Consider the following 26,216-nt stretch of genomic DNA (forward strand, 5'->3'; position numbering starts at 1 on the left):
AAGGAAACTTTAAGCAGCCACTCAAGACAAAAAACAATGTTTTCCTCCTTGTTTGTTGAAGTGACTAAAAGCTTTTCCTTCAAACAGTATCAAATTTGACACTGAGCATGTCGCAGAGGTTATAAAGCTTGCCGCATGGAATTAAAGAGACATTAATCATTGTGAGTTTATTTGCTCTGAGTGGTTTGGAGTCAGTGGCTTCCTTCAGCTCCTAGTTTCATTTTTTTTGAAGGAAGTTGCTTCTTCAGAGTAATAAGCTCCCTCATCTACCATCCTCCTTCCACGCTCTTCCACTGACTCCCGCTAACAGCTGGTAGTGTTTAAACTTCAAAGAGTGATGAAGATTTTCAACCACATATTTTCAATGTTTTGCTAATTTTCTATTTTAGCACGTGGCGGATATTAATGATGAAAGTCCCATGAGATTTTGTGGCAGCCTCTGTGGTTGAGTGCTGAGCATCTAAGCTAACTGGGACCAGGACAGTGGGATCAGAGAGACAGAGAGGCTGACAGACATGCGAGGGGGGAACAGTGGTTCAGGCCAACGGTCTTTTACCAAAACCTGCTGCGCAAAAGGCTGTCAAGCCTGACATGGCCTGTTTGTAATAAACAAGAACAGAAGACCAAAGAATCAGACAAGACCGGATCAGCTGCAATGAGGTGCACACGCACACCATTACCGTTGTGTCTAAAAATGTACAATACTGAAAATGAAATAGCCTAGAAAAAAGATATTCAGCAAAAAATAAATAAAAAAATAAGTACTTTTAGGAAAGAACAGGGCAATTTGGTGCATTTTCCCAAATACCCTTCATTAGATCTTTTATTGTTGGTGCTCTCTATGTACTTTGGTGCAGAGATGATTCCAACGAGCAAAACATTTGAGCTTTTACTGACGAAAATAATGAGCTTGTCTGTAGAATATATTTTTGTATTTATAATAAATACTCCTACAAAATCTGAAATTACTATAAATCAATTCTGAGTAATGTGCAAAATCCTGCTTAAATTCATAATATCTGCGGTGGAGACACGGCACACTATTGTATTCCTGATTGTTATCGATTGTTCTTGTATTGATGTGTTCATATTGTAGTGTGGTATTTATACATCACGTTGGTGCAGATTCCAACAGCAAGTTACTTTGTTTGTCTAAATGTCTCTTTTGCAAGCGCAGAAGTATCCAGACTATAGAAAAGCATGTTGAGCAACCCTAAGCAGATGTGGATCTTGTTTAGATATTGCGGTCTCCTGTGTATTACTTAAGGAATGTTACTGCAGAGGACGCCGAGTGTTTCACGCTGAACCAACGTATGGGGTATTTGGCGTGAGATCAAACGTGAAGAAGAAGCGTTTATTTTTATCATCGCAGTCAGAGAGCGAGAAGAGGGCTTCCTAAAATGTTTGTACCAACTCCCGATGAGGTGGCTGATGGAAACGGGGGATAAAAGTTTGCCGCTAGGACGGAAGCAGCAGCTCAAATAAATAAAGACTCATCAATCAAGGTAAAACATTTTATTGAAACACTTAAAAGCATATTCAAACCACTTATATTTCAAACACCTTTCTCATAGATTTTATTTGAAGCTTTTTCTTTTCTCCCCAAACACATTTAAAAACAAACTCTGAAGCTCAATAAAAGGGTCAATGAAATAACTCAGCCTTCTTATTCGCCAGGGCCAGCAGTCGGATGTTGCGCACACAGCCGGCAGCATGTTCCTGGAGCATCTCGTCATCGGAGCCTATGACGTGGATGAGGGGCTGTCGGAGTACAAAGGACGGAGGTTACAGTTTGCAGCAGGAACAGATTCCCAAAGAATCATACATTTCCAACTGTGTGCTCATACACCTTACACCCCTCATCTAGCGCCCACACAGGTAGCTTGCTGCACACGTTGCCATGTCAGCAGCAGCAGCCAATGCACACTTCCACCAGCACGGCCTGCAGAGATATACAGTGGCTGTGAGGCGACAGTCTCAAGCTGCATGTGTCCCTGTGTGTGTGTTCAGCATGTGTGTGTGTGTGTGTGTGTGTGTCCCACTATACCCTTCTGTAGCACGCTCCCTGCTACACGGTGGGTCTGTTGAGCACAATGACGGCAGCACACGGTTAAATGACGGTTTGCAACAATGTTCTTTATTTGTAAGGAGTCGGCCTAGCTTGGCCGTGTGCTCTCCGTGCTCGTCCCGAGCTGTCCTCCTCGCCTCCGTCCCTACTGTTGATTAAAATACAGCTGTAAGAGACCTAATCAGGATCAGTTTCAGCTGCGCCTAATTAAGTCTCTTCCCGGCACCGTTCCCTGAACCACTCCCACACTCCGTCCCCTCCACAGCTGAGCCACCCACGCCCGCCACCACACCTTCCAAACCATGCCTCGGCAGCAAAGGGGTTGCAGCTGCGAGCACACATGCTGCTGTAAATTGGTTCGGATGAAAGTCGTGCAGGGCGGGCTTGACATTAAAAACCTGAGCATGAACCACACCACTTGACAGCCCTTCCGACGCTCCAAAGGTCAGATTATATAGTGTGTGTATAGTGTAAATGGATCCAGTTAGATCTCATTGCAGAACAAGGTTTTTTTTGCGCTCCAGAAATCTGGAAGTTTATTTTTTTGGGGGTTACATAAAACCGAACATTTAAAAGATTTTCGTACGCTCTAAGAGTTGCGTATTGTGCAGAAATGAGCGAAGAAGGGAACACACAGGACTTATGGAATACCACTGAGTGGCATGTGTTGTGGAGGGGGTGAGGTTTTCTTTTTCCTCTATTTTATCTGCAGCGAAATCACTACATTATGTTTGTGGGCAGCTGTGGGGCTGAATCAAAATAAAAGTAAATGCAAGCATAAATACTCTGGTGCAATGGACGAATCTAAATGTGTTCAATGTGTGCTCCTTGGGTAAAATCACAATGGAGTGCCACTGAGGTTTCCTAAGCCACACTTGCAATTATTTCGGATGGTCTTGTTTACATCCATAATGAACCAACGGCAACATTACATCCCTCAAGTAAGCACTTAAGGACTCCCCGCTCCTAAACATAATGAAGCTTTGATGAATACAGTAACTGCTGAGACGTCTGAGGCACTACTAAGCCCCGTATACCAGGGCCTCGTTCCCCACTGAATGAAACAAAGATCATGCTGCTGCAGGCTTACAAGTGTTGTTTGAACACCATCGGGATTGTTTCCCCTGGTTTCAGCGCAGCAATGCCACATCCCCGTTGATCCCGAGCAACACAGAGGACAATGTCGAATGACTGTCGCTGTTAAAAAAAAAAAAGGAAATGATCCAAGAACTAAGCCCCCTTTACAACCTACAAAAGAGCCACTGATTTAGATTTAGTTAAAGGCAGCAGAATGATTCTCAAAGCTTCTGGCATATCTCCATTTTCGCAATTTCTCTCTTTCTTATTCAAAACCTCCCCATCCTGTTCAGCACTGGCTCGGCATATCAACATAGGAAGTGATGGGATTCCTCTGTCGGTTTCACACAAATGAAATGTCACTCTCAACTTGTGGAAACATTTTCAGTAAAGAAATGTGTGTGTAGACACTGACCTAGTCTCTATCCAGCTGATCCAAAACGTTCTCACTCGCAACTCGTCAGATACGGACGCTTGGTCGGGACCCCTTGGCGTCACTTTTTAACACTGGGTTCCCCTTTAGCGTCATTAGTTTAACATGCAGGGTAGTCCTGATAGACTTCAATGTTGTGAATTCAAACACAACTACTTAGTTAGCTTTAGGGGGGGGGGGGGGAAATACTTCATGGTTAGGCTTTAAAAAAGTGTGTTTAGAACTTAACTTAAGTTACGTAAGTAAGTTATGTATGTGACGTAAGTTAAGCGCCTTACCTAACCTAAAATAAGTCCATGTTGACTCCACAGAGGACAACAGCGGTCTTCTGGGTGAAAGTCCTGTGTTTGTTGACCCATCCCTCCATGCCAACCTCCTCCCGATTCCGACGTTGTTGCTCTTTAAACTGCGACACCTGACTTCCTCTTTTACTCCCGTCATAATTACTACGGCCACTAGAGGCAGCCCTGCACAGGCAGAACTGACGCTAGAGGGGTATGTAGAGCGCCACAGTTTGATGCGCAGGGCCATTGAACGAGCATCCGTATGTGACGAGTTGGGAGTGGGAACGGGCCGGCTGATCAGCGCCTATCAGGCAAACCTGAGATCTGTTTTCCTCCCAGTCACTACTGTGTTCATAATGCATGTCATAGAAGAGCCGAGGCCGACCCTGACCCCTCTCCACGTCACATTCAAACTTAAAAACGCCGCTCCGCACGTTTGTGTGGCTAGCAAACAGCCGGAGAAGCAGAGAGAAGACATTCCCAGTGCAAAGATAAACAGCAAAAGGAAAACAGATGAAAGATGATGTGAGCCAGCTTGTGTGTGTGTGTGTGTGTGTGTGTGTGTGCACGTAAAAGGGCTGTGAAACTACAGTACACGTCCAGTTTCAAAACTGAGAAAATAATATCCTTCCTCCTGATTATAATCACATTTTGTGGGGAATAAATTCTCCCAGCCGTCCAAGATGTCGGCTCCTCCTCAATGCGATGTGAAACATTTGCCCGCGGGTTTTATATGATTTTTTAAAAATAGCATCCAAAACACCTCCAAAAGCAAACTTGCATCCACCGGCTCCAGAAAACATGCAGCTCGCTAAACAAGTCTCTTTTGTGAAAAGAGAGGATGCCTGAGGCGGCGTTTTTTGCCAACCTCATAGCATGTTATTCAGACGACGCCAAATAAGGTCTCCCGAAAGCGCACGGCTAGGCTAAGATAAGCGTGTCTCTCTTCGCTGCTTTTCTCCCGAGCTTGCTCTTTCCCTCCCAGCTGGGATCTCTAGGAACATAATACGCCACTTGTTGGATATTGCCTGACCGTGGTAACATGAACACTTGCCCCACGTTTGAAAAGCTGAATCGTGAGTTTTTGAGGTTTTTTTTGCACTTCAGAGAGCTCCAGAAGAGTCCTGACCTCCAAGAAGGGAGCTGGGGAAGGGAACACGCCCCCCCCCCCCCCCCCGCGCTTGGCCTCCCCCCTTGGCTGAGGGGGGAGGGGGAGGGGCGGGCGTACCAGTCTGACAGGGCTGCACATATTGTTGCATTTGCACACGCGCGCACCTTATCGCACACGGAGGTGTCATGGTGTTAAGTGCGCTCTGTCGGGCCGCGTCTGCCTGCAGGAGTTTTCAGGTTTAAATTCCCCCTGTGCGGGTCTGACAGCCATTACGGCTCCATCAACCCCCCCCCTTCTACTCAAGCATCCCCATGTTTTAGACTCCTCTGTGGAGGGCAAACAGCACAAACAGACAGCAGTGTTTAGCTAGGGCTGAGGGGAAGCTGGTGAGGGAAGTCAAGGTAAACAACATTCCCTGCAGCCTCCAGTGAGCCAGAGACTGTTAAGCTGCTTTCTCTGTGTCTCTAAAGAGGAAAAGGAAAAAGGAGGGGAGGGCCGCTTTCAAATCAATGACTTTGAGGGGAAAGTTTCAGCCTGAACTCCTCTGAGCCCCTGCAACCAGGAGAACATGGCGGGGAGAGAGGCTTAAGGTCGAAAAGGCTCTGAAACTTTATGCTCCATGGACCTCAAAAACACGGTAGTCATAACAGAGCAGGCAGCACACGGCGCGTGTGTCATCTGCTCACCACACCCACAACCTGAAGTCGTGTTAAAGCAACGAGGAAACTGAAGAAGTAAACGCTGTGATGCTCGGCTTGGTTTTTATTCCTTCACCTCACTTTTGATGTAATGTGTGTCGTCCCCCCCCCCCCCCCCACAACGGACGTCCTGGCCGTGTAAGAGAGAGAGAGAAATAAAACAAACGGGGCAGAAGTGTGCTCATGCAAAATACATACAAGGATCTGGCAAAAGCTTGCACTCTAGCATACATTGGCTTGAAAATTACCATCCGCATTTTGTCATTTTCATCAATTTACTTCACAGAGTTTTTCTCATGAAAGAGCCTCTTTAATACAAATAGCCGGCTGAAGCTGTCTACAAGGATTTACGATCTCGGCAAACAATCCCCCAGTCCTTTTGGGAGCGATGTAAAGCTTGTTGATTTTGTACCTGACACGAAATGAAGCACATCCGTATGAAACTGCGAGATACCAAGGGTGTATGTCAAATGGAACGGCGAAGGGTGATTCGCCTCTCAGGCTACAAAGTTCTCTCTTCTCCTGGTATGCATCTCCTGTGAGAGCGAGCACCTGAACAAGGTCCGATCTGAGGGGGCCGGCAGGAAAATATGTTGGCAGAAGATTTACACGAGAACTTGTGAATGACTGCAGGTCGTGTCCAAAAAAAATCCAAAGTGTTACATTTAAAGATGTTTGATACTATAGAATTGAATTGATTCCGGACCATATTTGAAGGCTTTGAAAAGGGGTGAACTGAAAAAACTGAGACGGGTCAGTAATGTGTTTTCCAGTGTGAAATACTTTCTCTTCTGTGCTTGATTTCCCCCTGTGAAGCTTAAGGGACTGGGCCATACACCATTAAGTGTGCTCGAGAGGAAAGTTACTTTGGAGTAAGAGAGACCTTCGCTCGTTCGAAATCGTATACGACACGTGGGTGAACATGTTTTGAGAGCTTCTCAGTGGCACAGAAAAGCTCTTTGAAATACAGTTGCAATAACAAAAGAGGTAGTTCCAGATTTTGACACGGGGCTGTAAATTAGACACAGGGCGCTGTATCAATCCTCGATAAACCCTCTCCAAAGCTATTCAAGAACTTTTGGGGATATTGTTTTAACACATTCTCTCTCACAGAAGCCTGTATATCACGGAGCAGAACACTGCAGCGCACACTGAATCCAGGAGATCGACAAGCTCTCACACTGTAATGTTTCCTCCGGGGTCAGGCAGGTAAGTTTGCGGGCCTCCCTCCTCAGACCGGCTGAGACCGAGGCCAGACTGAACAATGAGGCAGCCTGTGTTGTGTTTCCATGTCTGAGATTAAGAACAACTGCAACGCTGGTGCAGTTACGTGGCCTTCGGTGATTAAGCTCTTTAAAAGTCCAAAAATACATTATGGAGTAGTGTTGCAACTCTCAACTGGTACATTAATAAGGGCAAACACAGAGACAGATTAAAAACGGTGGCATGTCACACACACTCACGCCCCTACACATGCAGAATTTCAAATATAGACACACACACACACACACACACACACACACACACACACAAAGAGGGCATGTCCAGTTTCTGTCATGGCTCGAACTACAAAAAGCATCCAGCTTAACGACTTTTGTAAATTGGACACAACTCTTTCGGAACACCCAATGTTCAGTCCAGCTACCAATTATAGCTAGTGTTGAACCACATACACTGTAACGGCAGATCAAGCTAAAGTACACCATTTAACCTCTTAAGCCCTGAGCCGTTTTTGAGGTCTCTGAGCGAAAAAGCATAGCCCTACAAAACTGACCATAGTTCTGTAACTACAAGGTCGATTTTAATAATTCTTGTTGATATAATCAGATCACAACACCTGTGAGATAGTTTAGATAGGTAATATTGTGTATATGTTGCTGGTTAATATAGGAAAATAAGAAATTACACAGCTGAAATTGAAAATATTCAGCTTCGCCTGGAAAAATGCACTTTCATTGATAAAAGGTTATTGAAATAATGCAGTATAATCCCTAAAAACGTTACCAAGTCATAGCATAACTGATCAGTAGTTATTACAAAATGGTTAAAGTGGAATAAAGTGGAACAAAGTGAATAATAAGAGGTTTTAGTCAGGCGAGGTCATCATTTTCGAACCAGCTGTTGCTGCTCTTACATTGTACTTTTATACACTATATAACTATATATTTCACTTTCTTTATCACTCATATGATTCAATACATCCAAATACAGATAATAGGAATCATATTCATATTCATAACATCATCAGAGCCAGTTTTGGCTGTCATCTGTAGGATTTTCTCACTTCATGTGTGTGTGTGTGGCTGGATCTCAGCCTATCCTCGGTCGATTTCCAAAAACAACCCCTCCTTAGACGCGTCACAGGCTTAGGAAGACTCATGCCAAATTCGGTGGTGATCGTCAAAAGATTTCGTACAATAAAGTTGCCAGAAGTGAGGCGTGTACCCCGGCGGAAATTTCCGGTCGCCGGCAGTCTGACCACTCGCCCAAGCCCCCTTGACCGCTCTTATTCTGGAAACAAGTCGGAAGTCAACAGTATGCAGTTGGCAGCAATGACTACAGCTTTGGAACGGAAATTCCGCGACGTTATTATCCATATTTTGAGAAAACTTGGGCGCATACCCACGATTTTCTTCGGCGAAGTTCAGCATGAAGGTACGTTTGATCGCCCACCACGGTTTAGTGTTCGTACGGATCGTAAAAAAGAAGTTAGTTACGTGTTCCGCCACGTGTGCTAATGCTAATAAATGCATTGCATGACTTGGTAGCCGTTAGCATGAGGGTACAAACATTGATTTACTGTACTCATAACGCCGATTTCGGGCCAGGATTTGGTGCGTTTATGCCACGATATTTTTCTGCTTATATGAGTACCCTATATCTGTGTTGGGAGTGTGGCAGAAGTGACTTATATGATGTTGTTGTCCACACGTTGCTCTTTCATCGAAAAAAAAAAATTAGCCACATACATGCTACTGGCTAATAATCATGCTATTTTCCGCATTTGAGTTTTGAGGGGTTCTGAGCCCCAGAACCCCATTTGGGGTTCGCTCGGGCTAAAGAGGTTTGAACATGGGAAAAAAACTATCTGGCTGCAGTGGCATAACCACTTCATAATTTATGTCGCAGTTGTTATTTAGGAGGGGGAAAAGGATTTAAACTGGCTGCGGCCACAAAAAGATTTCTCATGTGAAAGTCCTTCTACGTGAAACTACAGAGGGAGATAACAGTGTTTTTACCCCAAAATGCTGAAATACGGGCACATGATCATCTGTGACAAGACATCAATTACAGCGTAATCTCCACATCACGGTCAGAGACGAACATAAACAGGCCCTGGAGCTGAGCATGGAAACAGCCAGACAGGCTCAAATGTTAGACAAAACAATGCTTGTTTCTTTTTTGGAGGAGCGCTACACAACTGCAACTATGAAGAGAGCTGGCGGATGTAGCTTTACAGGGTCGGGGGTTTGTGTTGGGGGGGGGGCATTGTTTATTTTAGCCTTCAACAGCTCTGACCCGACTCTTTGGCGTGAACCATATCGCCGCTGCATTCTGCCCTGATGTCCAGGAACCGACCTTAGCAACAGTTACCCCCAGCTACAGCCCTTTGACTTGTGCTGTAATGGCATCTAGGGTCTACCGGAGAAATGGCACTGAGCACACACTGAGCTGTTTGCGTTTCTGAATTCCCATGACGGCTAGAAAGCGGAGTCATGTTTCCGCCGACGAATAAAAACCCACTTTGTTTCTGCTCCATCGGTCAAAGGCTCTGAAAATAGTCACAGCTTTTCAAAGTTTATTACTCTGTGTTTTTCACACATGTCTAAAACAAGTGGGGCGGGAGGCCAAAGGGGCATTTTCCGTAATTATGCCAAATGTAGTCTCAAAAGCACCAAATAAAGCAGATAAATAACTACTTTGTAAAAAAGTATGGCGCCATGAATCCAGCTTACCTTGACCACCCCTCTCTCGTACATGGTAATAATATTGTTGGGGTCCAAGGACAGCTGGTACAGGGCCACAGTCGTGCTCTTGATGACCGCCTTGTCCTTTGACTTGAGGTAATGCACCAGGGGGGCCACGGCCCCGGCATCACCGAAGGACGCCCTGTTGCTGCCCCACATGCAGCAGTGGCCCACGGCCTCAGCCAGGTGGTGACGGAGCCTGTCGTCTGTCTGTGGAGAGGAGAACAGGAAGCTATTGGTCCCCAGCGGCCTGTCTTTACAATGCAGAGAATAACAAGCTCCGCTGCAGCTCTGCAAGAGACTCTTGGCAAAATCTTCTATGTTCTTCTCATTAGCTGGGTTTATGCAGCATTGAGGAGGAAAAGGCCAACTAAAATCCATTGTAAAGACAGTCATTTGTATATGGACAGTAACCACAGTGTTTTTTAATAGTAAAGCCTTGTTGTTTCTCTCCAGCAGTGAAGTGTTCTTACCGTGATCATCAACTTGGCCAGCAGCTGGACAACCCCGAGATCAGTGAGGATCGCCAGATTCCCCTCGTCTCTGGCTATGTTGGCGATGGCGGCGCAAATGCTTGCCAGCACCTCGTTGTTTGTTGACTTCAGCAAATGAACAATCAGTCCCAACCCACCGATGAGGGAGCGCACCATTTCCCCTGCATCCTACAATCAAAGAGTCTGTTACTAGCCGGTGCTCTGTCAAAATGAACGAGGAGGATGAAGAAGAGGGGAGGTTGCGTAATGACTGAGGAAAGAAGGAGATGCCCCGCAGGCATCTTTAAGCAAGGCAGACAAAACAAAGGACACTAAATAAGTACAAACAAAGTATTTCCATCAGGCAACAATCAAAGTCCCATCAGTGGAAAGCGACCAGCAGAACTATCTTCATCTGTGTAAAACAGATGCTTTCAGAAATAACAACACTGTCTCCTACACCAGAGCTGTGTTGTGGATCTGGGGCGGACAAAGCAATAAGTTTGACATCTCTGTCAACCTCTCTCCTCCTGTCAGCCTAACTTGTCATAATGAAGTCGGCAACATAGAATTTAGAGCTTAGGGGTGACGTTTAAAATGTTTGCCTCGGACTGAAACACAGTGTAGACTCGAGGCTTCATGGTTTGAGTTCATGGCACCAGCTGGCACCACAGGCCTCTCAGCCACTTGCGGGGCGATGCCCACCAAACCAACGAGCTCGCAGGGAGCGCTGGGGGAACCACAGCGGAAGAGCCGGCGGAGACGCCGGCTTGGCACATCAGGCCACTGTTTTAAAGTCACGACTCCAACGCATCGCCAGCCACGGGAGAACACATCAAGGTGACCCAAGTCTGTAATGTTCAGCGCTTTGAAAATAGAACAGGAAATTTGTCAAAGGGGGGGGGGGGTGCCGGGGCCAGGAGCTGACCCCCCTGACACACAGGAAGCCCTTCCTCAGGAATACTGATGTCGGCTGGCCCGGGAGTCCCTGCGACAGAGGAAGCTCTCTCAAGCCACCAGCTGCGATAGACTAGCCAGAATCTCTTTCATGGCCTGGACGGGCCCCCAGATCTGAAAACCGCAACATTATGAGGCTGCACACGGAAAGGCCTTCCTCGCTATCCTCTCCCTCTCCCCTCCTCTTTACCCGGGATGAAATGAAATAGAAAACACATTATCTGCTGTGCGTGATCTCAAGCTGAGAGGAGGCATGCCAAAGTTGGGAACTGACCCTGACCTCCTTCTCCGGAGCAATCAGACTTCTATAACGTCCATGGCTATAATGTAAAAGGAAAAATAAATCAAGCATCTAAATGCGACTCCGTGTCCGGGCAAATTAATGATACACCCCATTACGTGCGACTGGGAGGGTTGTACTTCCCTGATTGGAGAAAAGAGATAATTGAATGATTCACTACTAAGTCTGTACGGTACTTGTATGGTACTAAATGAGTTTAAGTTGTGGACCTGTGGGCACAGAGCAGCAGCACTGTATGGAGCATCCAGCAGATGCATTGATACCACGTCTCTCTCATAAATCCACGATGGAACTGCTAACACGAACCACATGGGGTTTTTATCTAAATAACGACTGCGCCGAAGCAGCTGTATCAGGTTCCTCAACTCCACGGGCCGAGAGCACTATTTAGCTCTTGTCATTGCCCCTGTCCCAGGAAAATCACCCAAAAAGCATGTTCATGAATTTCCCTCAAAATTGGCACACTGACGTCCAGACAAACATTGTCAAACTTTGTTTGCGCTCAATGGAGGGTCCGCAGTCGTCCCCCGCCCCCTTCTCGCTCCATATGGTTGCCATGCATCATTTTCGCTACACTTCTGGGCCAGAGAAATTCCAGCCAGAAAAAAAAAAAAAAAAGAGAGAGAGAGAGCTTCACCCCCAAAGACACCTGTCTGGGCCCAATATGTCTGTTTAAACTTAACCAGATTGTTCCACTGACAAGCTGTTTACCTTAATCACAGCGATAATCTAATAGAACAACATTACGTTTGTCGTTGGAAATGATACAAGCGCACAGCGGATCAAAGACCTGTTAATGTGGAACTGGAATGAGAGTTGACTGACAACACTGCTGAGTAAGATGATGCTGAAGGCTTGTGACAACGGCATAAAGGAGTTTTTTATGTTTTAAAACAGTACTACACCGATTTAGCATTGCACTCTTATAACAAGATATCGTCTAGCCTATTCCTACTTATCCTGGCACCTACATTACCCACAATGCAACCTGACCACTGACAGTAAAGTCTGAGATAATGTTGTTTCGATTTCAATATCGGCGAGTTCACGATTCTATTCACTGATCTGATATCACTTTATCATATTCAGCTCCTTTACGCTGCACAGGAACAACAACACGCGTCACTCACGACCTGATCTGAACATCCTGCCCAATCAGTAATGCACATATGCATATTAGTACTACACATCTGTGGTTAAACACTGTCGTGCAGCCTGTTGTTTCCCTGATAATGCTGCATCGTCAACAACAAATCTGCGTTGAAATCGTCAGGAGGAGAGCTAGCTAACATTAGCTCGTAGCAGTCGGTGGGCAGCCCAGTCCTGCTTGGCTACATTAATATGCATTCAAGCTCTATTCAGCATTGGGTGAAGGTAAAATGTATCTTGCTGCAGTGCTAAAACTGCGCGCAGTTGGCAACGTTACAATCACTGAGAGCAGCCTCTCTAAACATTTAGGTAAATCATTAAAGAAAACAGTGATACGTCAATACAATACATAACTACTAGGAACTAGTAGAGGAACTAGTACTAGTACTACTAGGAACTAGTAGAGGGGGAGTGAAACGTCCATGCAGGTCTCTAATTCAGAGAAAAGAATTCAGTCTGGGGGGTGGTGGGTGGATGATTTACGCGTACATGTGGATTTGGATGACGTTAGAGCTGATCCGTACGATCGGTAATTGGTAACTGACGATACACAAGTTCGGGTATCCGAATCCGTATCGGAACATCTCTAGTCTGGGTGTGTTAGATAATTTAGATGAGGAGTGGGCCAGCTCCCACTGGAGACACAAAAGACTTATATGATTTTACATTATGAAATAGTACTCACTAAGACTTACAAACAGGCAGTGGTGAGGTTTTCTTTAAAGAAAATGCTTCCTGTTGATGGACCTCCAAACGTTTAATTGTATTCTACGCATTTCCAAAACTCTGTAAGTGGTATTCATGACCATGTTGTGCGTTTCTCTGCAAAGCATTGGAGCAGTGTTTTCATTAGGGAAGTGGGTTCACAGAAACTATCTGGTACCCTGTGCTCTGTGTGTAGATTGTGTCTCTGTAACTAGTAGCATGTTGAGGGAAGTTTTTCAGCGAGGAAATCAGAAGCCACGGCACAGGATATTACTCAAGTCTTTCTCCCTGCCCTGCTTCCCGATTGGCCAATGTCAGTGTGCCAAGGCGGCTTCTCTGCTTCGTATTAGCCCGGGGTTCATGTAAGCCCCCTCTGACACAGCCCTGCCCCTGCTAACCTCCCAGCAGCAGCAGGTTGGAGGGAGAGCTTAGGAGACAAGCATGGTGATATAAGCAGGCTTCTGTTTTGCGAGTGGGATAACCCTTCATCCTGAAACGACACGAACCCCGCAGACCTCTTTGATTTAGGGGCATTCTATGTGCCTTTGGTGTGCTTCGCTCGCACAGGACACAGGACGGAGGCAGAAGACAAATGTACCTTTGCATTCTTGATGCATGGACAAAGGGCCCATGCAGCACTGGCCTGAACATCTGCACTGGGGTTTTTCAATAAGGACCACACCAGACGGACTCCATCAAGCTCGTCGATGATCCTGTAGGGAGAGAGGGACAGAAAGTAGTATGAGGTAAAATAGAGGGAGGGATGAACAAGGAAAGAATAAACAGAACTACATTATGATTTCATTCAGATAAAGCATAATTATCTGCTTGAACGATTTAAGAGGAACTCATTTGATCATGTTTGTTTCCCGTCTGGTCCAGCGGCAAGACAAAAAGCGTCGATGGATTTCAGCATTTGTTTTTCATCACAACTTGCCTTCAGTCCTTCTCAGTTCCTCTCCAGACCTGAAACTCACCCACTGTCTGCTCACTCGAATCACTCTCCGTGGAAATGCTCAGCATTGCCAGGGCCAGAGGATAGTGCTTCATACACAGATGTATAAATAGAAAGTGAGACAAACTTACACTTTATGTCGGTGGCTTGTTTTTCAACCAGAGCCAAAAAGAGGACCTCTTTCCAAATCAAACAGAGCCAGAGACAGGTCGCTCTATATTTCATTGGGCCCTGAGTGAAGTTTAATTAGGCATGAACTTTATTTCATGTCGCATACATGACTGTAGTCAAAAGTGCAGTCAGGGTCTGGGAACCCAAAGAATTACGCCACAGTGCACCCGTTGTCTGGTATAAATAACATGTAACGTGTTCCCCATGTGTGCTTCCACCAACAAGGCCGACATTGAATGCTGTCATAATTACTTAAACACTCCCTAATCACAGTATCTCCGTGACTGGCAACGAGCGAATACTCATCAGGGACGTCCCCTGCGCCATCTGTCTTCCCTTCGCACATAAATCAGTCTACAGGGATCATAACATCAGATTCCAGTCCACAGGGCCTCCTAAATCCAGTCCCGAAAACAAAAGTGAAGCGTCACATCATCCGCCAAAACAGCTCCGTCTTCCCATGAAGCAGGTATGAAACAGATTAGCAATGAAGTTGCAGCTGACAGTGATGGATTAGAGGAGGAGGCCGCAAACCCGGGAGGCATTAAACAACGTGTGTTCACTCTTGTAGCTACACAGGATCCTTTGGGGGAAGCGCTATGTCATTAACCGCACACTGCCTACTGGTTAAGAATGAAAACAAACACATGAGTATTTCATGGAAAACTTGAAAGCGATCAGCGTTTCTTTCTCTTTTTTTGGGACTTTCAGTAGTTATGGATGACCTGCATCAGAATGACGACGAGGGAATGATTGTGCTGATCAACAGAAGGCGGTATAAGAGGAAAAAAATGAAGTCATGTTAACTGGCAAGAATGTTGTAGCTGACTGTGTGGTGTACATCATCATCATATTTGTTGGCTCGCCAAATACCATCTAATTACTGGGGTTCTGGAAAAACAGGGTTGGAGCCGGAAACAGAGTTATGTTAATTGCTCAGCAAACTACTGTACACATACATGTCTCAAAATAAGCCATCGCCACAAAACATACACAACGCACAAGCGGCCGTTGAAATGAGAGCTTTCTGTTTACAGCCAAGTGTGAAGGCTGAAAAATGACACGCTCCGGCCGTCATATACATAACGTGAGAAAACACGGAGAAAGCGGCGAGCCGGCGTGAAACACTTCGCCTCTTGTGTGAAGTTCAGTGGCTTTATTTTGACATGCTTCGCTGTTTTATTGAACCCCTTGGGTGTTTCCTCTGAACAAATGTAATAGGCTCGCACGGCAGCATTAACAGCTAAGTAACAATGCAAAGTCAGACATTAAGTTGTGTTTGTGTCCAGTGCTAATTAAGAAGGATCTCGTAGTCCATAACAGCCTTGTAAAAGCAATGAGGCACAGATGGAAGCTCCACAATGTTCTGCAATATCGAGGGTGAGGTTAAATGAACACAGAACAAAGACTGCTCTGGACTGTGGTTCACTGTGTTGTGTTTTTTTATTCCCAGCCATGTAGTCTTGGACAGGGTAGGGCGTTAGGTATGCCTGTCTGTCCAGCTCAAGTCCTGACAGTGACCACAAAGCTATAGTAAAGCACTGGGAATTACACCACAACCATATTTAACACAGCAGGTACAATAAACAAAGCTTTTAAAATCTGTCATTAAGCCGAGGATGAAAGGGAAAATTACCTGGATAATTACAATTTAAAAGAACATAGATTTCTTTAAGCATCAGCCCATGACAGGTTAATGATACTGTGTTTAGATCCTGGAATTGGTGTCATTCCCTTATCAAAACATATGACACAAGAACATGTGTTTTTGGAGGTGATTCAGTAATGGCGGTGCGCAAGCCACTAACGATGTTTTAAGAGACACCTCACATGTGGCTGTTTGCCTTGTGTAAACTGTACTCTGAATGTCAAAGGCCGCGTTAGCTGGTTGGAGACTTACGCCATGTTGTCCATATCAGTAGCACAGGCACCCACCGCCTTGGTTACATTCACAAGCAGCGCCTGGTAAAATGACACAAATAAAAAGTACATGCATTCGATCAATAAACCCTATTAGACGTGTGGGTTGAAGATGAGATGAATCTTTATGCAGCAAGAGAAAAAAAATCAACATGCCTGGTTTCTTCCAATCAGCAGGTTAACTAGCGACTTGATGCCTCCACACTTGCGGATGGTGGCCTTGTTGGCAGGTATCTGGGCAAATTCTCCCACGGCTCCGACTACATTTACCAGAACTTCTTCGGGCTGATCAGTCAGGAGGCCAACCAGGGTCTCCAGGGCTTTGTACTCCTGAAACCTGTGGAGAAGAGGTGCAGGCGTGATATTGACTAATCGCTTCACGTTGTTTGGTTTTATTTCTTACATCAACTGATGGAACAAGAAAGAAGAGTCTACAGCTGTGCTGCAGGCCCAGCGGTGCTTTGAGCTAAATGCTAACATCAGCATGCTAACAGTGACAATGCTAACATGCGGCTGTCAAGCAGGTATAATAGTGATTAGGTTCACCAATTTAGTTCAGTGTGTTAGCGTGCTAGCATTTGCTAATTAGCAAACACAACACAAAGTACAGCTGAGGCTGATGTCTTTCCTGGTGTTTGGTGACAAATTGAAAAGTTGACCTCATGATGGAGCGAAAGAAAAGGTTAAAGGTTAACACAATTCATTCTGAGGGGGGAAATGAGTGCATGTACCAAATTTCATGTCAATCCAACCAACAAGTTGTGAGGACATTCTACTCAACACAACAAATGTCAACGTCATGGTGACGCTACGTATGTGAAAAGGTTCGGATATATCCACTGGGCACCATGAATGCCTGTTTCAAATTTAGTGAAACTTTGAACGTGGTGCCAGATGAACAGTCAGGGCATCATCAAAGTCATTAAGATTCATCCTCTGGCGACCACGAATGTCAGTGAAACTTCTCTGGCAATCCATCCAATAATTGTTGAGTTATTTCAGTCTAGACTCGAAGTGGTGGACAGACCAACAGACCGCCAATATAGCCATCCCTAGAGCCACACCACCAGTGTGACTAAAGATGCTATTAGCTGTAGCAGCTTCAGTGCCCTCAGCCACATGGGCATAGAGCTCTCACTGTGACCGGCACTTTTCCCACGGCTGCTCACAGTTGTCCCCTGTACGTACTTTGCATAACCAAAGCTTTGCTGCGGCTTGGAAACTCTCCCTCCCTCTTTTATTGTGATTTTTCCTTGTTTGCCAGTGCTATAGAGTGGTAAACTACAGTAAACATTTAAAAGGGATATAATGCGGTTGCAAAAAAACCTCAACAAACCTCTGATGTACAGTTAAGGTCTACGACTGTTTTTATTCACAGCTACGGTTGCTGGCAGCACGGGCCGTGAGCTATTGTAGATGGCCACGGTCATTTGGTTTTTGGTGAGTGTCCACCGACACACAGCCTATTCTAGCGAGTGAAAACACTGCTAATGAAAAGAGGAGCTGCCAACGTTAACTTCAGTGATGTTTCACCATAAAGGAAAACAATGGGTTTCCTATGCCATCACCGAAGTGTCATCCGCAGTTGACTACAGTAGAATTATCTTGTTATCGCAGTCAAAACTTTTGATAGATGAACGGTAAGTCGTGAGGATTTTTTTATGTGAAAACCAATCCCAGCCGGAGTAATTACGTGATGGCAAGAGTAACATCACACAAGGCTGCCTGAAGCGGCTTCTACTGCAAACACTGAGCTCCACACAGCTCGCTAAGGCCTGTCGGAGGACGAAGCAACCACAGTGGGGCTTCTGTGCAGCAGATTTGTTGATTGATTGTCTGCCTTTTCCTTCTCCCATTCTTCAATGCTAGTCACACTCGACTAAGTGCAGAAAGCCAAAATGCTGCCTTTTGTACTAACTAGGGCTTTGAGGAAGGCCCAAGTGAAAGTAACACATTTTAGAGACCCAGCGATGACAATGAAGAGAGAGATAGCTGCTCGTTCAACCTGAAATTGAACGGACAGATTGATCCATTTCATTTGAAAGGAAACTTAGGCTGAGCACAGAACTTTTGTGAGGTAGGGAGAAGTATCATTTGGAAGGGTAATTCTGGCTCATCATAGGTCTGGAGCAGAGGTAAGATGGTGGGGTAGTCAGGAATTGGAAGCGAAGCTCGCAATCTTCACCCCAAACATTACTGCGATGGCAAATTCAGCTTGAGACTTGGCAGTCGTGACTTTCCATTGCGAAGTTCTTCCCTCACTCTTTTACAGCATTTTTGTGTGACCATAGCACCTCGGTATACGGGCTCGAGGGACAGCGTATCAATGTGTCCATAAATCTGCTCAAAATAATGTTTCAGGGTTTCCAAGCAGGACTTTTGCAAAGGCATTTTCATGGCACACATAAGCTTGGCAGGTAAAGACCTCTCTGTTATATTCTATAAAAAAAAACACTCGCTTATGTGGTCTTTAAACAAACACACTTTAGTTATAAATGTAATTATATTTCGGGGCATCAATCACCTCTCATTTTGATGCATCATTAATCAGGAAAATGGTTAACACATGCTGCTACTTGTCTCGAGTGGAGGTCCCCGGACCTCTATACTGTCCAGACCACGCAAATCATCAGCGACATGAAAGAAAAAATGATGTTGTTTGCAACGGGCCACGAGCTCTGTTTCATTTGACTGTGTACTTAATGAAAGAAAGAAAAAATTCCACTCCTCTCCCTCTCGCTGTCGCTGTAGCAAAATATATTCCGAAATGATTTTCATTTCAGCGCAGCGCTCAGCTTATGATTGATTCTGAAATGAGCGCATGGCCCCCGAAACCCTGTTACCATTAGCCGCCTTTCCTTTTTGACAGTAATGACTCGGTCACTTCATCCCGAGCTTTTGCCTGACCTCGACATTCTAAGTGATTTAAATAAGCCTGAGAGAGTACGAAAAAAACAGATCCACTTACACATTCAAGTGTGCATTAAAAACATTCGCCGTGCATCATGCCGGTTTCCTCCGGAGGAGGTGGCCACCTTCACTCACACTCGACTGCCCACATCGTCCCAAAAAAACCGAAATGAAACATGAAACATAACTCTCACACACACACACACACACACACACACACACACACACACACACACACACACACACACACACACACACACACACACACACACACACACACACACACACACACACACACACACACACACACACACACACACACACACACACACACACACACTGTTTTGTAGTGTTTGTAAATGAAGTGTCACTAAATGTGGTTTACATGTGACTAATGGCATCATCATAATTATTTCTGTTATTATTATTATCAGTAGTAATAGAAGTATTTTACATAGCAACAGTGTGACAAGTCATTACATATGGCAGAGAGCCTGTACTGGCAGCAAGTGTTTTAAACTGCCACATTAATCATGACAGTGTAGTTCACTTTTATCTCCACGCCAAGCTGCAGTCAATAGGGTTCCCTATCTGTGCCAATTCTGTTGTTTTTTTAAGAATATTTGATGTTAAATAAATATTACAAAGCTTGATTTGTGTACCGTCTTCAGAGTAAAAGACATGCCATTGGCTTTAATCATTTAAAGATAATAATGTAAACGCACAATATGTCTTTGGGGTAGCGAGGGATCATGGGAGTTGTTGTCTTCACCGCCATTGTCAGCGTCTCCCGGTCAGGATTCCCTCTGTGTTCATCGTTTAGGAGCTTTTTAACGGGAGCTAAATTATCCACAGGGCCCTCCTTCTCTCCAAAACAACGGCGCAGGTGATTAAAACCTGATAAAAACACTGAATAAAACAGTTTCACGTTAAAATTCAGCATTTTTTAGATGCTGTTTGACGGACAAAGGTCGCCCCGGCTCAGCTTGTTTCTCTGATAACTTAAGATCCAGATGTTTGATGACTAAAATCCTTCATCCGGTTAAAATGTATAGTTTAAAACAAGCAAGATCGAAAAAATAAATGGTCAAAATGTTCAATTAAAAATCAATTAATGACAGCTTCTGGAGGACAACCACGCATGTGCAAAGGGGATATGACGCTATTGACAGGAGGCCAAATGAAACGTACCATTACCTTTATTAAAATAACACCTTTCTCTGGGTTTGAATATTGTTGAACACATTCGGGATAATGTGAGTACACAATAAAATACATACAACTGGTCTTGTGGTTTTTTAGATATTCTAATGCTGAAAAGTGACATATTATACCTTTAAATAAATTAAATTCCCCTCATGATTTTCTCTGATGACGTGAGTTAAATAGACAGTGATCTGGTCGGATCCATCTTGCCTTAAAGGAATGTTATTGTCATGCTTCTGCTCCTGTAAAGGAATCCTCTCTTAACTCGATGTGGCAGCAGACTCTCAGTTCCAGTTGGGAGGACTTAACTTAGACTTTAAATGTAGGATATCATTCTGTCAGTTACGATATATGAAGTGAAGACAGATCCTCCTGAGTGCTACTGCTCCTTCTTGTATTTTTAGGATTCCATCACATTTTGAACTAAGCGGCGTTTGTGAGTCAGAAGAAAATCATTTTCACATAATCTCACCTCAGCGAAAGTACTCAAAAATGATTCAAAGACAATGTATTATCAGTTTCTTGGCTACAACGGGGAGAATAGGTTTTGAATTGATTCACATGTTACCAAGGTGTTAAATTACTGCATGTGGGTTATATATTATGTCCCCTGGCCTCACACTAAATAAGAAAATAAATACACCTAAATCATTCTCTCAAGGAGCACTAGTGGAAATGTATGGGGCTGCCAGGGCACGGTCCCCCGGCATTATTTATTTTAGAGGGAAAATGACTGACTTAAAAATCATCTGACACTAAAGTACAAGTCAAAAGACATTCCAGAGGTGTCACTGCCGAATGAACCAAGCCAAATGACACTTAAATAAACCTCTGCTTTACATGACAAATGATTAAAGGCTCCGTCAGCCTGCGTCTTCTGACATTAGAAAATCCCCATCTCAGGGCTGATTATTTCGACATGCCTGTGTTTGGTTCGATGCTAACAGGCCCCGACTAACGCATCACCGAAGTCTATAAAATCAGCGCGTTGACTTGAGCCTTCGCTAACGGGGGAAAAGACTGAATTCGACTCGCATAAAAGATCAAAGCAAAAAGAATCCGTTCAAAAACTTTACATTTCACGCAAGTAATCACTCTGACCAGAAACAATGGTAAAGAAAAGGCAGATATGACAGCAGCATACAATGAGAGTGGAAAAAGCGACACAGCCAGCCGTGAACGAATAAGAGCCCCCCCATAAAAGTAACATATGTGCTGATGGCATAACGACCATAATGCACGCAAGTCGGCGGAACCCTTTATTGGTGTTCTGTTTTCACATACTGCAAGACTGCTGTTAACCACATCATCTCAGGAAACATATTTTCCACAAGTTCGATTGGTACCATCCCCATTTCCAAACTTCGTTATGGTTAGAAAACGTTTCTTGGGAAGGACGTAGGCACTTTGCACCTTGGCTGCAACACAGAGGCAAAGGACCCCAATGTCCTGATGATGTGGTCGAGATCAGGATTGGAGGACCTGGTGGGGTTACAGGGAAGCCCGTATACAGCCCTGGGTGTCCATGAGGAAGTCAATTGTCAGACTACTTTGGACACTCAGTGAATGGATCTCTCCAGGACCCTGAGGGACATGTTCATCTCTGTGACCCTCAATTTCCTGCAAATGTATGTCGACTCCCCCCGCATCCATCCATTGTTACTGCTGGCCTCTCGCACCTGCAGTTCACTAAGGCAATGGATAATCGGGCAGAGACTTACCTGCAACACATGGAGGATCTGGCGGGATATGGTTCCGTCACGATCGAGAGCTTTGCACAGGACTTGGCCTAAAATGCCTCATTGCTATTAACCCCCTTTTACACTGGGGCTCATTAGACTGTTGATCCTGTGGATAATGATTGATTTATCTCGGGCACACTAATCTGTATTAACTAATTACAAACACATCCCAAAAGATATGGCAACAGTACGTTTTCTGTATCTCTGGTATGTTAAGTGTGGGCGTTAATATGTGTGTGTGTGTATGTGTTAATAAGATGTAATAAGTTGAGACCCTGAGTCCCGGCATACTTAGCCATGTTCTCCATACTGATGGAACACTTCCAGATGGCTCCGGTGGCGGCGGCCAGGAGCTGCTTGTTGTCCGCCTTGCTCAACAGCGAAACCAGCGGCTGCAGACCTGAGTACTTGCGCACCAGGTCACGAGTTAGTTTGTCCTCTGCACACTGCAAGGCAAAAGAGAGGGTCAGGATCTACATTAAGTCATCTAGAGACATAGTGTATGAAAGATGATTTTCCTTTCTCCTTTCTCCTTTTCTACGGAAGCCCTTCAATGGAAAGTGAGAGAACAACATTTCTGGTGATCCATTTTCTAAGTGTAATCTAAATTGCTTTCCCTCCTGTGTTTAAGACTTAAGAACGGGAAAAAACGGTTTTGACAGGATAATCATTCCTTTTTTTATTTTTTTTCTCCGTGAAACAGGAAATAGAGGCTGAAGTGCAACACTACCCCGTGTTCTAAAAGGCACTAAAAGCAGTCTCTGATTATTATCATTAGAAAAATGATCATCGCGACTGCTTTCTTTATCGCCTGTTTCACAGAGATGAAATGTCTTTTAAGAAACTTAGAAAGATTGTCCAGACAAAACCTTTTCACAAGGATCACCAGAAAATGGATCACACACACATTCATTTTTCGGGGGTTTCCGTAATTTTCTCTAATTTCTGTTATAGACTTTAGGTCGATGAAAAAATTGTCTACAAGCACAGAAGTGTGGAAAACAATTACCTTGAAGATTGCGCTGGCACAATGCATTTGTAACTCATCGTTGTCACTCCTTAGGTTTTGGACCAAGTCCTTGATCATGCCCTCAGTCTGAATGGCAACCCTGAAGCTTTCCTATAGTGACAATTAGCAGACCACATGAACAACATGGACTAATCTCATGTCACATATGTACCGGTGCTGTTTTTTATGATTCCAATGTTCTCCTAATTGGTTTCATATGGCAAGTATCATACTTCTCCCACCCTTAAATATTTCATAATTTTATATATTATCTTTAATAATAAACATATTACATCTCTTTTATATGCACCATTGTTGGGATTCTGCTCACCCTGCTGCAATGGCTTTATGATAGTTTTAAGGATAAGGCTGTCTTGTATCAGACTTGACAACTTGTTCCACATTCAACAACATAGAGTATGTGCCCCCTCTCACCTCAGAGGCACACTCCTGCAGGGTGCCCACCACAGGAATAAGCATGTCCTCATGTCGGGACTTGAGCAGGCGTCCCAGCAGAAAGACGCCCCCGGCCTTACGGATGGCCTCCTTGTTCTTGGTGCTCTTGCTGCAGCTCCACAGCGCCAGAACCCCAAAGCGAGCCACTTCCACGTCCTTCTCCTGGTTTGCAGTCAGGCTGGCTAAGTTGGGGACACAGTCCAGCAGCTTTACCTGAGAAGAGAGAGAGACAAAGACTAACATGTGGATGGGTGGATAAAAACATGTGCAAACAAGCAGACAGACCGCACATGTTTTAGCAAAAAAAATACTCTTCCATACAAGCAGTTACACAAACTCAGTGAACTTGACATCAATTCAAGGACTCTGAAAAGTCGATTGGAGTAATAATGGAGGGCTCCAGATGAGAATCGCAAGTTGTTGGCCGTGATTAAGGGTGTAATTAAAATTCTATTACCACTGAGTCTGCGAGGATGAAACAGCCAGGGATGCTAGGAATGGAAAACTGTCAGGATAGATGTTGATGTTAAGCCTGAAAAGCCCAGTGTGACGGTTTATGGCCATCATTCAGGGTTCTAATCCATAGTTCCTGGCCAGTGAGACAGAGCAGGCAAAGCTATTACACACAGTGCAGTTCAAAGGTGGTCTCATAGCGTGAAATTAATCTGCCTCCGTGAGTGACTTGCACATGAGAACATCCGATTTGGGGCCGAGGAAAATATACAAGGCATGGAGGCTTTAATCACAGATCTCTCTGTCAACAAACATGGATGCAGGTCAGAGGATGTAGGGGACATTCTATCTGTTTTACCACGGCACCCACTCTGCTCTGTTCAAAGACCGGGTGAAAAAGGACGGATGGGCCACTATCTGGAAAGTTGCGTACAGTGTGAAAAGGGAATGAATTTAAATTGCTGTGCACCAAAAATGTAGTTCAGCAATCTGGATATGTGTTTTACACTTTGAATAAATAAGCAATGGTAATATGTGGATCAAATCGAAATAAGGCAGCATCCTGTTTTCCCAAAGGTTCCAACGTGTTTGTGGTTTAGCACAAAAAGTTTTCAGAAGTGTTGTAACGGAAAATCTGCAATCGTAGGACACAACGTTTTTATAACATCAATACAGAAAGATCAGGTTCTGGTCTGCAGTTTTCTCTCCTGCAGCTCTTCATTTTAGGATTACAGAGACTTTTGAGTACATTTTTATAGAATAACCTTAGTTTATGATGGCCTTTGCTTATGCTCACCAGTTTTTTGATACCGTCATAGCGCCTGACGGTTCTCCTTGCTCTGCGGAACCTGGCCACGTTAGCAATGGTCTCAGCAGCTAAGGCCCTGAGGTCCTTGACTGGCGAGTCCAGGATCTTCACAATTCTCTGCAGGCCTCCCATGTCGACAATGGTTCGACGGATTTGCACGTTGTGACTTATCTTCCTCAGGATTTTCAAAGATCCAATCTAAAAAAAAAACACACACACACACACACACAATAAACTTTAACACTCAGTAAGATATTTGAAAAAATGATTTATGGAGAAGAAACTGTTGTGTCTATGCCAACATGAGGCCTCCATCTGTGCGAAGGGTACATACAGCGATATCTAGTAGCCAAACATTCACCCACATTACTACTAAAAATAGACAGGGCGAAAAGCCACAATAAAAGCAGGTTTAAAAAGCGCCCACAAGTCATTTGGCGCGCTGGAGAATAATTGCTACCCTGTGTCTTTAAAGGCATCCTCTCGACACAGCACTAGCGTTTCTGTAACTAAAACACACACGCCTCTGTTCATGCCCGCAGGCCATCCAGGTCCAGCTTTGGCACAGCTACTTACTTTGCATTTGACTTCATCTGTATCCAGCAAGTTAATGAGGACTTCAAGGCCACCTACGTCCCGGATGGCCAGTTGGCACGTCTCCTGCATCAAATTAAAGTCCATCATGGCGCACAGAGTGAGCACAGTGGCCGTCTGGTCGCCTACCTTTTGCCAAACATGAATGAAACATGAATGAATGAAAAAGGGAGACAAATGGGAAGAGAGGAGGACAACATTAAACAGTAAGCATTTGGAAAAGGGAGGAGGATACAAGCCTCCCCCACTCCCCCACCCTCCCTCTCCCTCTGTTGTTTCCCCCCCGTAATACCACTCCTGCTGGGGCCTTTTTGTCTATACCACATCCTGGTAAGTGTTTGGCTTTGTGTCAGTAAACACTGATGGAAAGAAACAACTTGCTAACAGACAACAGCGCCAAGACATTGCCCCGAAGATGAAAACGAACACTATTAGCGCTAGAACCCTGTAACTAAGGATGAATTAGCATTTAAAAAAGCAGATTATCTTTTGACAGTAGTTATATACACACATATCATGTTAGACCTGCACCCCAGCAATTAGAAACAGTAGCTACAACACTACTAAGTCAACAAGTTTTTTGAGGGCGGGGGGGGAATCTGATCGTTGATTTAAAGTCAAGTCCCTGAAGCAGAAAACAGATTTTTTTTGTTTTACTGCCACACTATGTTCACTAAAAAAAGATAAACCCAAAGATTTTAAATTGCATGTGTGGGCAAATCCTGAATCGGACTTTATCTTAGTGTTTTCTCCTAAATTTAGTGTCCA

At 44.6% G+C, this 26,216-nt stretch overlaps 1 protein-coding gene across 3 annotated transcripts in view; it reads right to left on the minus strand.

Moving 5' to 3' along the window:
* Positions 1–1,581: 1,581 nt before the first annotated feature.
* The window catches only part of LOC142971894 (outer dynein arm-docking complex subunit 2-like), a 40,463-nt gene continuing 15,828 nt past the window's right edge, over positions 1,582–26,216 (minus strand). For all 3 annotated transcript variants that reach the window (XM_076112626.1, XM_076112624.1, XM_076112625.1), the window contains 11 exons: positions 25,431–25,577; positions 24,843–25,052; positions 23,573–23,806; positions 23,138–23,248; positions 22,420–22,574; positions 16,427–16,607; positions 16,251–16,312; positions 13,823–13,937; positions 10,113–10,301; positions 9,628–9,849; positions 1,582–1,761 (listed from right to left, as the gene is read on the minus strand). In XM_076112626.1, coding sequence (XP_075968741.1) covers positions 1,645–1,761; positions 9,628–9,849; positions 10,113–10,301; positions 13,823–13,937; positions 16,251–16,312; positions 16,427–16,607; positions 22,420–22,574; positions 23,138–23,248; positions 23,573–23,806; positions 24,843–25,052; positions 25,431–25,577 — 1,743 coding nt within the window. In that variant the 3' untranslated portion in view covers positions 1,582–1,644. The remainder of the gene's footprint in view (positions 1,762–9,627; positions 9,850–10,112; positions 10,302–13,822; positions 13,938–16,250; positions 16,313–16,426; positions 16,608–22,419; positions 22,575–23,137; positions 23,249–23,572; positions 23,807–24,842; positions 25,053–25,430; positions 25,578–26,216) is intronic.

This window comes from Anarhichas minor, unplaced genomic scaffold (genome assembly GCF_050575085.1).
Source record: "Anarhichas minor isolate MPS153535 unplaced genomic scaffold, ASM5057508v1 ptg000050l, whole genome shotgun sequence".
Taxonomy (NCBI): Eukaryota; Metazoa; Chordata; class Actinopteri; order Perciformes; family Anarhichadidae; genus Anarhichas; species Anarhichas minor.